Source organism: Ruditapes philippinarum, unplaced genomic scaffold, assembly GCF_026571515.1.
Source record: "Ruditapes philippinarum isolate M1 unplaced genomic scaffold, ASM2657151v2 ctg66_1_1_1_1, whole genome shotgun sequence".
In the NCBI taxonomy this organism is placed as follows: Eukaryota; Metazoa; Mollusca; class Bivalvia; order Venerida; family Veneridae; genus Ruditapes; species Ruditapes philippinarum.
Genome location: NW_026861363.1, coordinates 40,609 through 54,766, shown reverse-complemented (window position 1 = coordinate 54,766; position 14,158 = coordinate 40,609). Strand labels below are relative to the sequence as shown.

Below are 14,158 nucleotides of genomic sequence, written 5' to 3'. Positions count from 1 at the left end.
AGTTTTTCATGTTCATTTCTCTATTTATAGTGAAATTTTGTGGTACTAAATCATAACTTTTTGTATTGTAACTGCATGTTGCTAATAAGCTTTTTTTCGATGCACATACCGCATTAATGAAAAAAATCAAAAAATCTACAAAACAGCAATTTTTCTTCAAAATTATATGTGAGGCCATGTTTTAACATGGAAAAACGCGTTTTTGGGTAATTTCGTTTTTTTTCATCATTTTCTGTTAACCCATTACCAGATATATACGCCTTTCTACGCCTTTTTCACCCCCCCCCCCCCTCCTTTTTTGCTTTCTCAAATGGTGAAAAAATGCCTTATTTAGGCTCCCAACACTTGTTTTTGTTTGAGAAATGTTGTTTACAAAAGTGACCACTTTTTCGGCACAGACCCCTATCCAAAAGATACATCCGGGGGTTGCCAGAAGGGGGATGAGCCCCCTTCTGTTTGGGGTGTTTGAAGGGGGACAGCAGTCCCCCTCATTGCCAAAATAAATTTTGGACTTGTGAGAGGCTAAAAATGGCCCCAGGTCGATCATAAGGTAACGTGTAACCAATGCTGAAAAGCCTTTGACTCTATCTCAATTCATTGAGAAGTGGCAGCACTTTGAAATCAATTTTGATGGAAAAAATCAACGCAAAATAGTGATTTTTGGCAATTTTGAGATGTCCCCTAGTTGCTATGGTAACAGGAAATTTCAGACTGAACATGTTGTTACAAAAGCAATGGTCCAGTCAACATTTGTGCCAAGTTTGATTAGTATTGAAGCAGTTTTTATAGTTTTATAGCAACTTGAACTTGTAACGGGAGACCTTTCAATGAAAACAGCCATTTTTCACAAGATGCTCATGGGGTAATGGATTAATAACTTTTCTATCTTGAGAAAATATTAGAAATGATAGTTTAACGTCTCAATTCTGACTAAAAGGACGCAAAGAAAAGAGGAATTGATAAAAGATTGAACTTGATTTTCTGTCAGAATGTTAGCCACTTTCATGGTATTTCTGCCATCGACGGCAGCATTTATAATATGTATCTGCCAACAACGGCAGCATTTTTTCTTCGACCGGACAAGATTGAGCGTCTGTAAAACTTTCAAGAAAAGACTCACGGGGTAGATATCTGGCTTGCGTGACCCCAATGGATGAACGTCTATATTGATAACAGGAAATCCTGCCATTTACTTAAAACTTGAGATATTTTGAACAGAAAACAGACATTTTCACGGATTTTTCTAAGGCTTTCACTTTTAACCTGCTCAAAATTGTCTGAAAACAGGAAAAAACGAGTCCAAAATTACCTTACAGTATCTCCATTCAATGGACAATAGTTTTATAGCAATGAAATGGGCTGTATTTGTGTAATATAATTAAACCAACCAAATTTATAACCTACCTGTATCGATCGGTAATTTTCAGATATCTGCCATCACTGCAGTGATCTGCCATCACTGCCGCCGGTAATACGGTGTGTGATTGGACAAATGGAAATCCACTAAGTAGTAAAATGCGCCGTACGTTATCATTGAAATTTTGTGCGCCATACGTTATCATTTCCGTAAAATGCCCCGATATTAATATTTACAGCAGTAAATCTAGCCAGAATGGGCATGATTAATAACTTGACAACATATTACATCTTTTTAAAGTCAGTGGTTTCAGTTAATATACATATCTGTAAAAGAAACAGTGAATTGGAGAGCAAAAGCCGTAGTACGTTACCACGATCAAACCGGTGGAAAATTCTCTCGCTTCGAATCTGGTGACGCGCATTTCAGATGAAGTATGGGACAACATCATGAAATAAAATCCTGTGTGCCAGGAAAATTGTTGAGAAGGTTGTTATATGTACCTTTACATTAGAACATCATGAATTTCAGAGAAAAAAGGGAAAAACCTACTTTTTGGCTGCATCCGCCATCTTGTTTGTTTGGGTAACGAACGGCGTGATTCTCCCCCTTGAAATGTTTCATCCTAGATGACCCATGTTCGAACTCATCCAAGCAATGACCTAGACAAGCAACCTGACCAAGTTTGATGATAATTGAGTCAAAAAGATTGCATTTGTGAAAAAAATTAGTTAATCACCGCATTAATACAACACTAAATAGTAGTGTAGGAACAGATTTTTTTTTCTTTCTATACAATTGAAGATTGTCAGAATGCATAGATCCCTGACCTATCTAATTATTATTATCAGATTAGTGATTAAATCTATTGTTATTCAAATAAAAGATCAGAGTAGGAATATATCAATGCAGTTGAGTCTAGTAAATTGCGTGGTGAAGGTCATATTTCACACAGCCTAAATTTCATGACTACATCAAAGGACAACACAGTAAGACACTTTGTCAAAATCTAGGTCAGCTGATATCAAAATTCAGTTTACATCTTTGCGCATGGTTCAAATTTCATAGCTGTACATCAAAGGACAAGAAAGTAGGTCACATCATCAAAATCTAGGTCACCTGATATCAAAGTTCAATTTTACAACTAAAACTGTGCACATGGTCAAAAGTTCATTGCTGTACATCAAAGGACATGAAAGTAGGTCACAGTTCCCATGGGCAAGGCAAAATTTTGACCAAAGGGTTGAATTCAAAACAATCTTGATACAGGTCCACCAAACAACATTTCATGTCAAATATCTAAGCTGTAGCTTTCTCCAATTCAGAAAACATTTGTTTTAGTTTCTGTTTTTACTATGTGTACATAATGAAAATCAATGTCCTAAGGCAGGGCCAATTTTGACACCAGGGGAAAAATTTGAACAACTTTGGTAGAGGACCTATATATGATATTATATAGCAAACATCAAAGCACTATGCCTTGTACCTTCAGACAAGAAGATTTTTTAATTTTTTACTATATTTACATACATGTAGTGAAAATCAATGCCTCCCGGTGCAGGGCCAATTTTGACCCCAGGGCTATAATTTGAACAATCTTGCTAGAGGTTCACTTCGCAAAGTCTCATGCTAAATATTTAACCTCTAGCCTTTAACCTTTGTCAATTCAGAGAAGAAGATTTTTCAAGTTTTTACTTTATACATATAAGGAAAACTATCGCCTCTGGGGCAGGGCAATTATAACACTAGGGGCATTATTAAAACAACTTTAGTAGAGGACCAATAGATGATATAATATACCAAATATCAAAGTTCTAAGCCTTGTACCTTCAGACAAGAAGACTTTTAAATTTTTTACTATATGTACATAGTGAACATCAATGACCCCCGGGGGTGGGGGGCCAATTTTTACCCCAGGGCTATAATTTGTACAATCTTGCTAGAGGTTCACTACACAATATTTCATGAAAAATATCTAACCTCTAGCCTTTGTCAATTTAGAGAAGACGATTTTTAAAGCTTCTACTATATACATATAAGGAAAACCTATAACCCCTGGGGCGGGGCTAATTTTGATACTAAGAGGCAAATTTTGAACAACTTTGGTAGAGTACCTATAGATGATATCATATAACAAATATTAAAGCCTTAAGCCTTATACCTTCAAACAATAAGATTTTTTGATTTTTTACTATATGTACATAGTGAAAATCAATGACCCACCCCCCAAAGCGGGGCCAATTTTCACCCCAGGGCTATAATTTGAACAATCTTGCTAGAGGTTCACTACACAATGTTTCATGCCAAATATCTAGCCTCTAGCATTTGTCAATAGCGAGAAGAAATTTTCTTTAAGTTTTTACTATATACGAGGGATGATAAAAAATTAACCGGACTTTGTAAATGGTTGTTTACCTGTTAAATGTTTTTACACAAAAATACATGGAAAATAAATCGGAACGATCCCCTGAATGATACAACAAATACCAACAAGAAAAATTAACAAAGAAAAAAGTTATGTTGTTATTTGCATGTACATGTAAAGCAATGTGGCACACGGTATAACTTTAAAATTGACTGACGTTATCGACGTTACAAGTGTATTGTCCTTAACGGAGCAGCTTTTTACTCATTGACGGAGTAGGCCAATACGTGGAACAGTCATGTTGTTGATACAGCAGATCCACTGCCTATATTTATTTATGTACAAGTGGGTATCATATTGTATTGTAATAGAATGGATGATGATAAAGGGCTCCTGTAATCAAGCAAACTTCCTTTCTTTCATTCTGTAACTTGACTGTTGGAAAAATTGCATATGCATTAAACTATATTATGCATTACAAATAATGTAAAATAATGTTGCTGAATGATTATGTATCATACCTACAAAAAAAAGAATAATACAAGTATGAACAAAATTGTCATTTTTTTAAAATGAATAAATCTTATAGCCGATTTTGAAAAGTGACTGTTAAATTGTTGACACAATTTCTCCATAAGACTACTGCATAAAATAAGAAAATAATTGATACAATTGTAAACCAAGAATATAATATATGTAATAAATGCATTAACTATTATCATTTTAAAATCCTTAAAGTTGACTGCACTGTCCCGTAGTTACTGTCGAACATCGTTGACAATGTCCGCAGTCAATCGACCGTCATTTTTCAATGTCCGTGGCAATTGACGTCAAAAACATCTTTAAAAAAAAAAATTTTCTGTCTCTCCCTTACTTTTTTTCTATTTCTCTATTACCATTTTGTAATCCTTCATGTTAATCAAAAAAATAATATGCTGTGACTTTCTGGAACTTTTCCCTTGATAGCCATAATCTTTTTCTACTTTTTAAACAGTTTTTCGTCTTACTTTGGACAAATTTTTCTTATTGATCGATTTTCGAGACATTCTGACGACAGAGTTTTAACGCGAGTATTTCTTTAACAAGTGACATTTGAATTGTGATTGCAAATAGAAATATGGTTTAAATGAAGTAATATTTACTGACAACATCAAAGATATTGTTCATGACGTTCTGGCGTATTTTGAAATCTAAATGTGCCATATTGTAAAATATATGCAGCATAAAGCGCCTGATGTCAAGGCGAATATACGCACTGCGCCGGTTGTGCGTTACCATGGTTTTTTAATTCGCTGATACAGACAAGCTATTTGCATCATTAGATTAGATATAGCATCAGTTTACAGGTATTGTGTTCCGATTTAGTGTGATATATAACAATAAGTGATACGTTGAAAAATTTTCAATTGACAGTCACAGTCAGGTTTATTTTTGATCATCCCTCGTACATTAAAGGAAAACCTTTCAGCCCCGGGGCGGGGTTGATTTTGACACTAGAGGCAAAATTTGAACAACTTTGGTAGAGTACCTATAGATGATATCACATACCAAATATCAAACCTTCAAGCCTTGTACCTTCAGGCAAGAAAGTATTTTAAGTTTTTACTATATGTACATATAGTGAAAATCAATGACCCCCCAGGGCAGGGCCGATTTTCACCCCAGGGCTATAATTTGAACAATCTTGGTAGAGGTCTACCAGACAATGCCTTATGCAAAATATCTAAGCTCTAGGCCTTTTGAGTCTTTACAAGAAGATTTTTTAAATTCATTCTTATAATTCCTTTTGGTTGCCATGGCAACCAGATTTCTGCATGGAATGAAATTCTTAGAACAACTTTGGAAGCCCTTCACACACAGGTGAATCGCTATATGCCACCGCAACGCAGATGCTGCGGTGGCATAAAAATGAGACCACTAGAACAGGATATTTGAATCAAAACAGTAGCCACTAGAGTGTTAACAAGATTTTTCTATTTTGAGCTCCTGTGACCTAGTTTTTCATCCGAGATGACCCATGTTCGAACTCATCCGAGCTATCAACTACATAAGCATCCTGACAAAGTTTGATGATGATTGATGCAAAAATGTGACCGCTAGAGTGTTAACGAACAAGTATGGACGGAGGACGGAAATTGAACGATCCTAAAAGCTCACCCTGAGCTAGCTCAGCTGAGCTAAAATTCTAAGTTAATGGGGAGATAAATCTTGCAATGTTGGTGTCAGAGTCACATCAGATGTGGTTAATGATAAGGACATATATTTGAAGTATTAAATTGATCTCTTAAGAAATAAAAAGTAACAGTTAAAAAATAATATTTTTTAAGGAAATTCTAAGTTCAAGGGGAGATAAATCTGAAAATATTGTTGCTATGAACCTTGTCACATAAGATGTGGTTGATGATAAGGAACATATATTTGAAGTTTGAAGTTGATACCTTAAGAAATGAAAAAGTGATAGTGAAAAATATTTTACTGCACCAAAACTTAAACACGGACGCCTGGGCGTGTAGGACAGCTCTCCAAATACTTTGTATAGTCGAGCTTAAAAGGGTTCATCTACTTGTTATGACCAATCACTATGTGAAACAAGAGCCAGTTGAACCTGGTGATGCTCCCCGACTAGGATTTGGACACAGAAAAGTATATCTTTTGTAGTTTCAGAGTTATGTCCCAGACATAGTTCAAAGTATGATAATTCCAAACTTAGGCAATGCAGACTTACTGTTTTTTGCACTGCACTTCTACTCATTTACATCTATCTACCAACTTGTTCGCGACACATCGTCTCAATATGTTCAAGGTCATCCTGTTACCTTGACCTCCAAGGTAGCGACCCAAATGTTGCGGGACACGTCGTCACAATATTGTGATCATTTCTGTGAAATAGTTGTAAAATCCGACTTCAAAATACGAAGTTATGGGCCGGATACGATTTTGCTTCAAGGTCATGCTGTGACCTTGACCTAAACACGTCTGTAGATTTTCCACAGTCTTTCTGGAAAAACTCTTGAAAATAACTGAATCAAGGTAGCGACCCTAATGTTGTGCGCGACACGTCTTTTCAATATGGTGATCATTTCTGTGAAATAGTTGTAAAATTCGACTTCAAATAACAAAGTTATTGCCTGGACACAAATTCAGACGTACGTACTGATGGACTGATGGAAGGACGGACAACCTGGCAACTATATGCTCCCCCGAAATTTTTAGGGGAGCATAATAAGAAGACTTTGTGATCAATAGTTTTTCAAGATAATCAGCGGAAACCATGTGGTCTACTGACGGATAGACAGACCTACCGACCGTTCGACATTAGCAAAACAATATACCCCCTCTTCTTCAAAGGGGGGGCAAAATAAAACTGTGACCACTACAGTGTTAACAAGATTTTCCATATTTGGGCGGTGTGACCTAGTTTTTTACCCCAGGTGACCCATATTAGAACTTGATCTAGAAATCACCAAAACGAACTTTCATACCAATGTCTAGGATATTTGGATCAAAACAGAAGCCACTATAGTGTTGATAACAAGATTTTCTATTTTTAGCTCCTTTGACCTAGTTTTTCATCAGAAATGACCCATGTTCGAACTCATATGAGCAATTACCTAGACAGGCAAGTCAAGTTTGGTGACAATTGAGTCAAAAATGTGACCATAGAATGTTAACAAGGTTTTTTCCATATTTGAGCTCAGGTGAGCTAAAAACTGTGAAATTATAATAATTTGACCTTCAAGGTCAAAGTCATTTATTGGTAAAGGTCATTTTAATGTTCAATTGGAAACCAGATTTGAATATTCTATTATGTGAAATAATATGTGAAATTGCCACCACTAATTCAAATCTCTATAACAATGAACAAAGCTATAATGTTTTATAAAACATATGGTTTTATTACACCTGTGAATGGTTCAAAACCTATTTTTCACCTTCTCTATATTTTACAGCACTAGGTTCCTGGGTTTCATGTACAACATCTGCTAGAGCCATTCCATATGCTGATAAAATACCTGCATACCTAAAAAAAATAGACATTATTATTACAAACATTGCATAAAACAATTAGCAGATACACATAACAAAAGTCCAAACATGCTTATTTTTGCTTAACCAGGGGCAATACCTCTAACTATCTCAATGAATTAGTGGCATTGAGTAGTAAGGTGTATTATTTCACCAGCTGCAAATATTAATCATATCTTCTCAAATTATTGGTCTGACAAGCTCTTAGTTGTCAAGTTGACTTTTACCTAAATCTAAACACCTAAAAATCAACAAGGGTCACACAGGACCAACCTCTCGTGTAAGAGCAGCAAAATAATTTATTTGCAAAAGGAAAAAGAGGCGGTGATGCATTTTTGGACAGAATTATTACAACTGATGAATGGCTGCAACTACTTCGCTGTAAATTCAATTACTGGGGTTTGAGTCTCTGCTGCATGCATCATACAGTCTGGACTTTGCACCGATGGATTACATCTCTTTAAATAAACCCGTGCTGTTTCATTGTTTAAGAATGGAAAGTTTTGAAATTTTGTAGCATTGATCACAGAACATTGGTGAATGATTAGAGAAAGTTTCATTTAATTCTTATGTGAAATACTCATATTAAAACAAGGAAAACCTATGAACCCCTGGGCTGGGCCAATTTTAATACTACGGACCAAATCTTAACTACTTTGGTAGAGGACCTAATGATGATATCATATACAAAATATCAAAGCTCTGGGCCTATTACTTTCAGACAAGAATGTTTTTTTTTCAATTTTGCATTTTTGAAACTTCTTTTCTGGCCCCATGACCTACTAATGCAACAGACCAGAACCATTTGAACAACTGTGGCAGGGGACTGACCAAGGATCATTCTGTAAAGTTTGGATATTGTGCAGACATTGGTTTCAGAGGAGATGTTGTTTAAAACTAGAAATGTGATGTCACGCAATGGCTGCCCCCGCATGCACCCAAAATTTCAGATGTTATAATAGTTAGTTCCAAATTTGTTTGCACAAACTATTTTTTCATTTTAAATTAAAAGCCCTTAAAACTTTTCAATGTAAAAACAAACCATTTTTATACAAAGTTCAAGGCATTGAAACAATTCAATGTTAACCTTTTGTCAATTTCATATTGCATATTTGTAGCCAAAATAATGAATACATACATTTCCACAAAAGTATGAGAGCTGAAACTGAAAATTCAAAATTTTTCCAACATTTTCAAGAGAGATAACTTTGTCCTTAATCATTGAACCACAACCAAATTCAAACTTGAAGTGCTTATTCCTAAGATGTAACTATATGTCAAATTGATTGGGGAGATAATGAACGGAAACTAAATCTTTTTATTTTTTTCGAAGTTCAAGAGGGATAACTCTATCAGCTATCACCAAACCATAACCAAATTCGAAATTGACCACTGTATTCTTATAACATATCCATAATTATGTTAAATTTGAGTTGAATTATAAATAATGTACAACTGTTTGTCACAATAGGGACTACGATGGGATACCAGGCCGACCACAATTGCTATCTAAAACAACCAACAACTCAGAACAGAAAAATATATACAAATTTATTTACAGAAATGAATATTTATAAATGAAAAAAAGATTATATATGAAAAGTCACTGCGCAAACAAACACTATCAACGTATCTCAGTCTATTTCTCCCGTAAAGTTTCTGTCATGATGTTTCAATAAAGTGGTGGCGTTGTTGAACAAAATTCGTCACAATGGCGGGCATCTTGTATAAAATCTTATCAAGCGTAACTGTACTTCCTACAGTGTTGGCACAGTTGATAGGATCCTGAACAAGGGCATGCGTCACCCTTTAGCCATGGACATATGTGTGGAGGGCCCGTGTCATCTTCGGGGTGTCCTCAAATAAGAAGCTACAAAGTATAAAACATGATAAGTTCCATGATAATCAAACATAAGGGTATAATAAAGTCCCTTGGAAAAGACTCGACCTTTGTCGGTTTCCAATAAAATAACGTGCTTCTTTGAATAAACAAAATGTCCACTATAGTACACCATACATTCCGTGGAACAAAAATTCAATCACATCCGCATAATACTGCGTTGCAAATATATTCAAATATACGCCACATAATAACCACCAATAAATAAACGTCTTCCAAAATCATGCCACTGAAGATCCTTCTCTAGAGATACGTTGTATTTACTTATAACAAAAACTGATGATAAATGAAATGAAGTAAGATGATAACGTAAATTAAATTGATTGAAACAAATAAGATGATAACGAAAATTAAATTGATTGAAACAAATCATTACGATACTGCAGCATTTTACATAAAGTTACACAAATACGGTAGAACCATAATAAATTATTTATGAATAGATATATATATATATCTATAAAATATTCATGGCTCCTATACAATTACAATATAATTAAAACTTCAATTAACATACATCAATTAACATGTCTCGGTATAAATTTGCAATAGCGAAACACTAGAATAGAAAGAGCTTTTAAAATTTAATCTGCAAAAATTTAGAAAATTTAGAAAACAATAAATTACTGCCAAACAACTAAACCTGAATCAAATAAACTATAATTCTAAATAGAAAATAGAATTTTACGAAATAGCAAAAATTTATGAAACAAAATCACTAGAAAAATAAATTTACCTTGTACAAGCTGTAATTTTATGACAAATATAATTTGTCTGTCACCGTCATAGTGACCTGTATAACGTCCAGTGCATTGCAATATATCACTTAAAATTTAGTCATTATATAGCAAACTACTGAGTACTGAGCGGGAAAACGGATCGTGCAAAACATGAAAAATCGATTTGCACGAAATAAAGCTGGGACGGCGGGAAAAATAGTTATGTAAAATAAAGGCCCGTCCTTCAAATACAGACATAATACATATATCTGGTTCATAAAACAAAAATGTAACTTTCTTATTACTGAAAGGATTTTTGTGAAATAAACGGCAAGATGTTTAAATTGAGACATGGAAATTTATGCAAACCATAAAAATACTCTAAATAATAATTTCACCCGAAAACTCTAAATTGAACAAAAGATGATGCAATCTCACATCAATGAATATAGAGTAAAAATGAGGTTCGGCGTGAAAATATAATGCAAGATTTTACAAACGTACTTTCACTTTGTGACACTGTTGGGTAGATAAAGAACGGAAACTGAAAATTTCCTTTTTTCAAAGTTAAAGGGGCATAACTCTGCAAAAAATCATCGAACAATGACTAAATTCGAACTTGACCTGCACATTTTTTTGATGTATCCATAATATTCAATTGACGTATCAATATGTCATATTTGAGTTTAAAGTGTAATACTATTGGGGAGATAATGATTGGAAACTGAAAATTCCATATTATTTTCAAAGTGAAAGGGGCATAACTCTGCCAAAAATAATCAAACCATGACCAAATTTGAACATGACCTGCACATTTTTTTATGTATCCATAATTGGCGTCCGTGCCGAAGCGCGGCGCCTTTTATGGAATGAAATCAGATTTTGTGAAAGGGCGACAGCAACTTCTCGAGCCTTTTATAGTTGTTCATAATAAAAGCCGATCATTCCGATCGGTATGAGGGTGCTTGAATATTAATTAGTTGCGATATGTACAATGAATAGCGAACTGGAGAATTTCGCAATGCAAACATTTTCAAATTAATTAACCTTTTCCGTCAATAAATCGCGCTCTTCAGGGTATTTTTATTTATCATTTTGTAGTACACAGTGGGTTATTATGGTATGTTATTCCGAAAGCTGTAAATAGAATGTTGAGTTGATGACCTAAATATTCCGAAAATCTATTTATAGAGGGATGTACTCCTGTCGATAATTCCCGGTCTCTCCTGGTCTATTTTGACGACCGGCGAATAGTACCACATGTTTATTGTCCGGTCTCTTCCTGTTTTGGAGTAGATGTTTGATATCGGTACAGAACAGAACAAATATTTTACAGATAAATAAGCTTTTTTTCAAAATGAATGTTTGTCACTTAGTTTGGTTACAATAATTAATAAAAATAGATCAACTCTCAAATTTATTGATTATTATTATACATAAACATACAATTCGAAAAAAAAACAACAACACAAATCGCATGTTTTATTTTATCTATATGAGATAAAAACAATAAATATGTACAATAATTGAGAAAAAATGTACATTTTTATGGCATTAATATGACATTTCTTGCTTGGACGCCCTTTGATGCTTTGCATCAATGCTTTTCTTGTATGTCAAATTGAAACTGAAAATTTCATCAAGGGACATAACTCTGTTAAAAATTATCGGACCATGAAAATTAACTGAAAATTTCATCAAGGGCATTATAATTTAACTCTGTCAAAAATCATCGGACCATGACCAAATTCAAATTTGACCTGTATTTTCTCATGATATATCCATATGTCAAATTTGAGTAGAATGTGTGAAACCGTTACTAAGATGATGAACGGAAACTGATAATGGCAGAATGACGGAACAGGGTAACACTATATGCCACAGCCATTTTATGGCTTGGGGACGACTAAGGCCTGAACGGTTACATGTTTAAACGCATTCGTTTCGATTTTTATTTGTAAACATTTGCTATATTTTTTACTGTTTAATCAATACGACCATATTGTCTTACAAAATATCTTAATCATTGCCTGTAATCATTGATTTTATCAATTCTAATTAGTTTATACCAAAGTAAAACAAGAGCCACGCCGGGCGGGGGCAACGGTTGACTTTTTATTTTTTCTAAAAGCAAAACAAAGAAATGTTTGAACAAATCTTAATATGTTTCCTTTCTATAAATGAATTTAATAGGTATGTCTTGAAGATATATATATAAGCATTTATATATATATACTATATATAAGCATTTATATATATACTATATATATATAATTATACTCAACAAAAATAGAAACCTGACACTTTATTTCTTTTAAATATTTTCTAATTTGTGATTTAAATTAAAACATGTGTAGTAAGTATTTATGCACTACGCACCGCATATTGTCAGTAGAATGCAGCTTAGCTTAAAATTTTAGTTTTTGCACGTGAACCCCGTGCATGTTGAACGCCCCAAAGAATATCCGCCAACTGACCAATGCATTGATAGCGGAATGGTTTGTTTGTTTGTTTGTTTCATTTTACGCCTTTTCCCAACAGTATTTCAGTCATATAGGCGGGTAGTTTTCTAACCATCATTCCTGGAGAGTTACACCAGTACTAGACTACCTTCCTCCGCGCTAAACTACCATAGCATCTCCCGGGGATCGAGTTAATCACTGCTTTATTATTATGAATGCATAAAAATGTCCCAAAAAGGCACAAACTCTTCAGTAGTTATGGACATAACAGCTTACAAGCAAAACTTTACCAGGAATTTATAAGTTGAAAAAGGGGAGAAAAATCAGCCTAAATGCAAGATAGAATTATGGATCTTGGTCAGTGACCTACAATTATGATTCTAAATGCATATGTGAAGTTTTAAATAAATATCTTTAATAGTTATTGAGATATGTAAAACTTGCATGTAAACATTAACCAAGAGACTAAGTAGAAAAGGGGAGATGAATCAGCCTTAATGCAAGTAGAGTTATGGAACTTGGTCAGTGACATACAACAATTATGACTCTCCAATTATGACCCTAAGTACATGTGTAAAGATTCAAGTAAATATCTTTGAAGACCTTTAACCAAAATTTCTAAGTTTCAAAACAAATAATTCTGCAAATATTGCAGGCAGAGTTATGCGATTTTGCAAAACTGATATACATTGTTACTATAAATAAGTATTGTAAGGTTAAATTGAAAATCTCAAGCAATAATTGAGATATTTGACTTTACAAAAAACTTTAACCAAAATTTCTAAGTTAAAAAGGGGCATAATTCTGTCAATATTGTAGGTAGAGTTATCCAACTTGTCAATCTGATATACATTGTTACTATAAATAAGTATTGTAAGTTTCAATTGATTATCTCAAGCAATAATTGAGATATTTGACTTTACAAAAAACTTTAACCAAAATTTCTAAGTTAATAAGGGGCATAATTCTGTCAATATTGAAGGCAGAGTTATCCAACTTGTCAATCTGATGTACATTGTTACTATAAATAAGTATTGTAAGTTTCAATTGATTATCTCAAGCAATAATTGAGATATTTGACTTTACAAAAAACTTTAACCAAAATTTCTAAGTTAAAAAGGGGCATAATTCTGTCAATATTGTAGACAGAGTTATCCAACTTGTCAATCTGATGTACATTGTTACTATAAGTAAGTATTGTAAGTTTCAATTGAATATCTCAAGCAATAATTGAGATATTTGAATTTACAAAAAACTTTAACCAACGCAGACGCGGACGCTGACGCCGACGCCGGGGCTACTACAATAGCTCTCATATTCTTCGAATAG

The 14,158-nt window shown here is 34.0% G+C and overlaps 1 protein-coding gene across 1 annotated transcript in view; it reads right to left on the bottom strand.

The window, feature by feature from the left end:
- Positions 1 to 14,158, bottom strand: part of LOC132715397 (5-oxoprolinase-like) — a gene marked incomplete at its 5' end in the record, with an annotated part of 254,579 nt that overhangs the window by 201,020 nt on the left and 39,401 nt on the right. Inside the window, one exon of the mRNA XM_060698394.1 lies at positions 7,655 to 7,743. Within this exon, the coding sequence (XP_060554377.1) occupies positions 7,655 to 7,743 (89 nt within the window). The remainder of the gene's footprint in view (positions 1 to 7,654; positions 7,744 to 14,158) is intronic.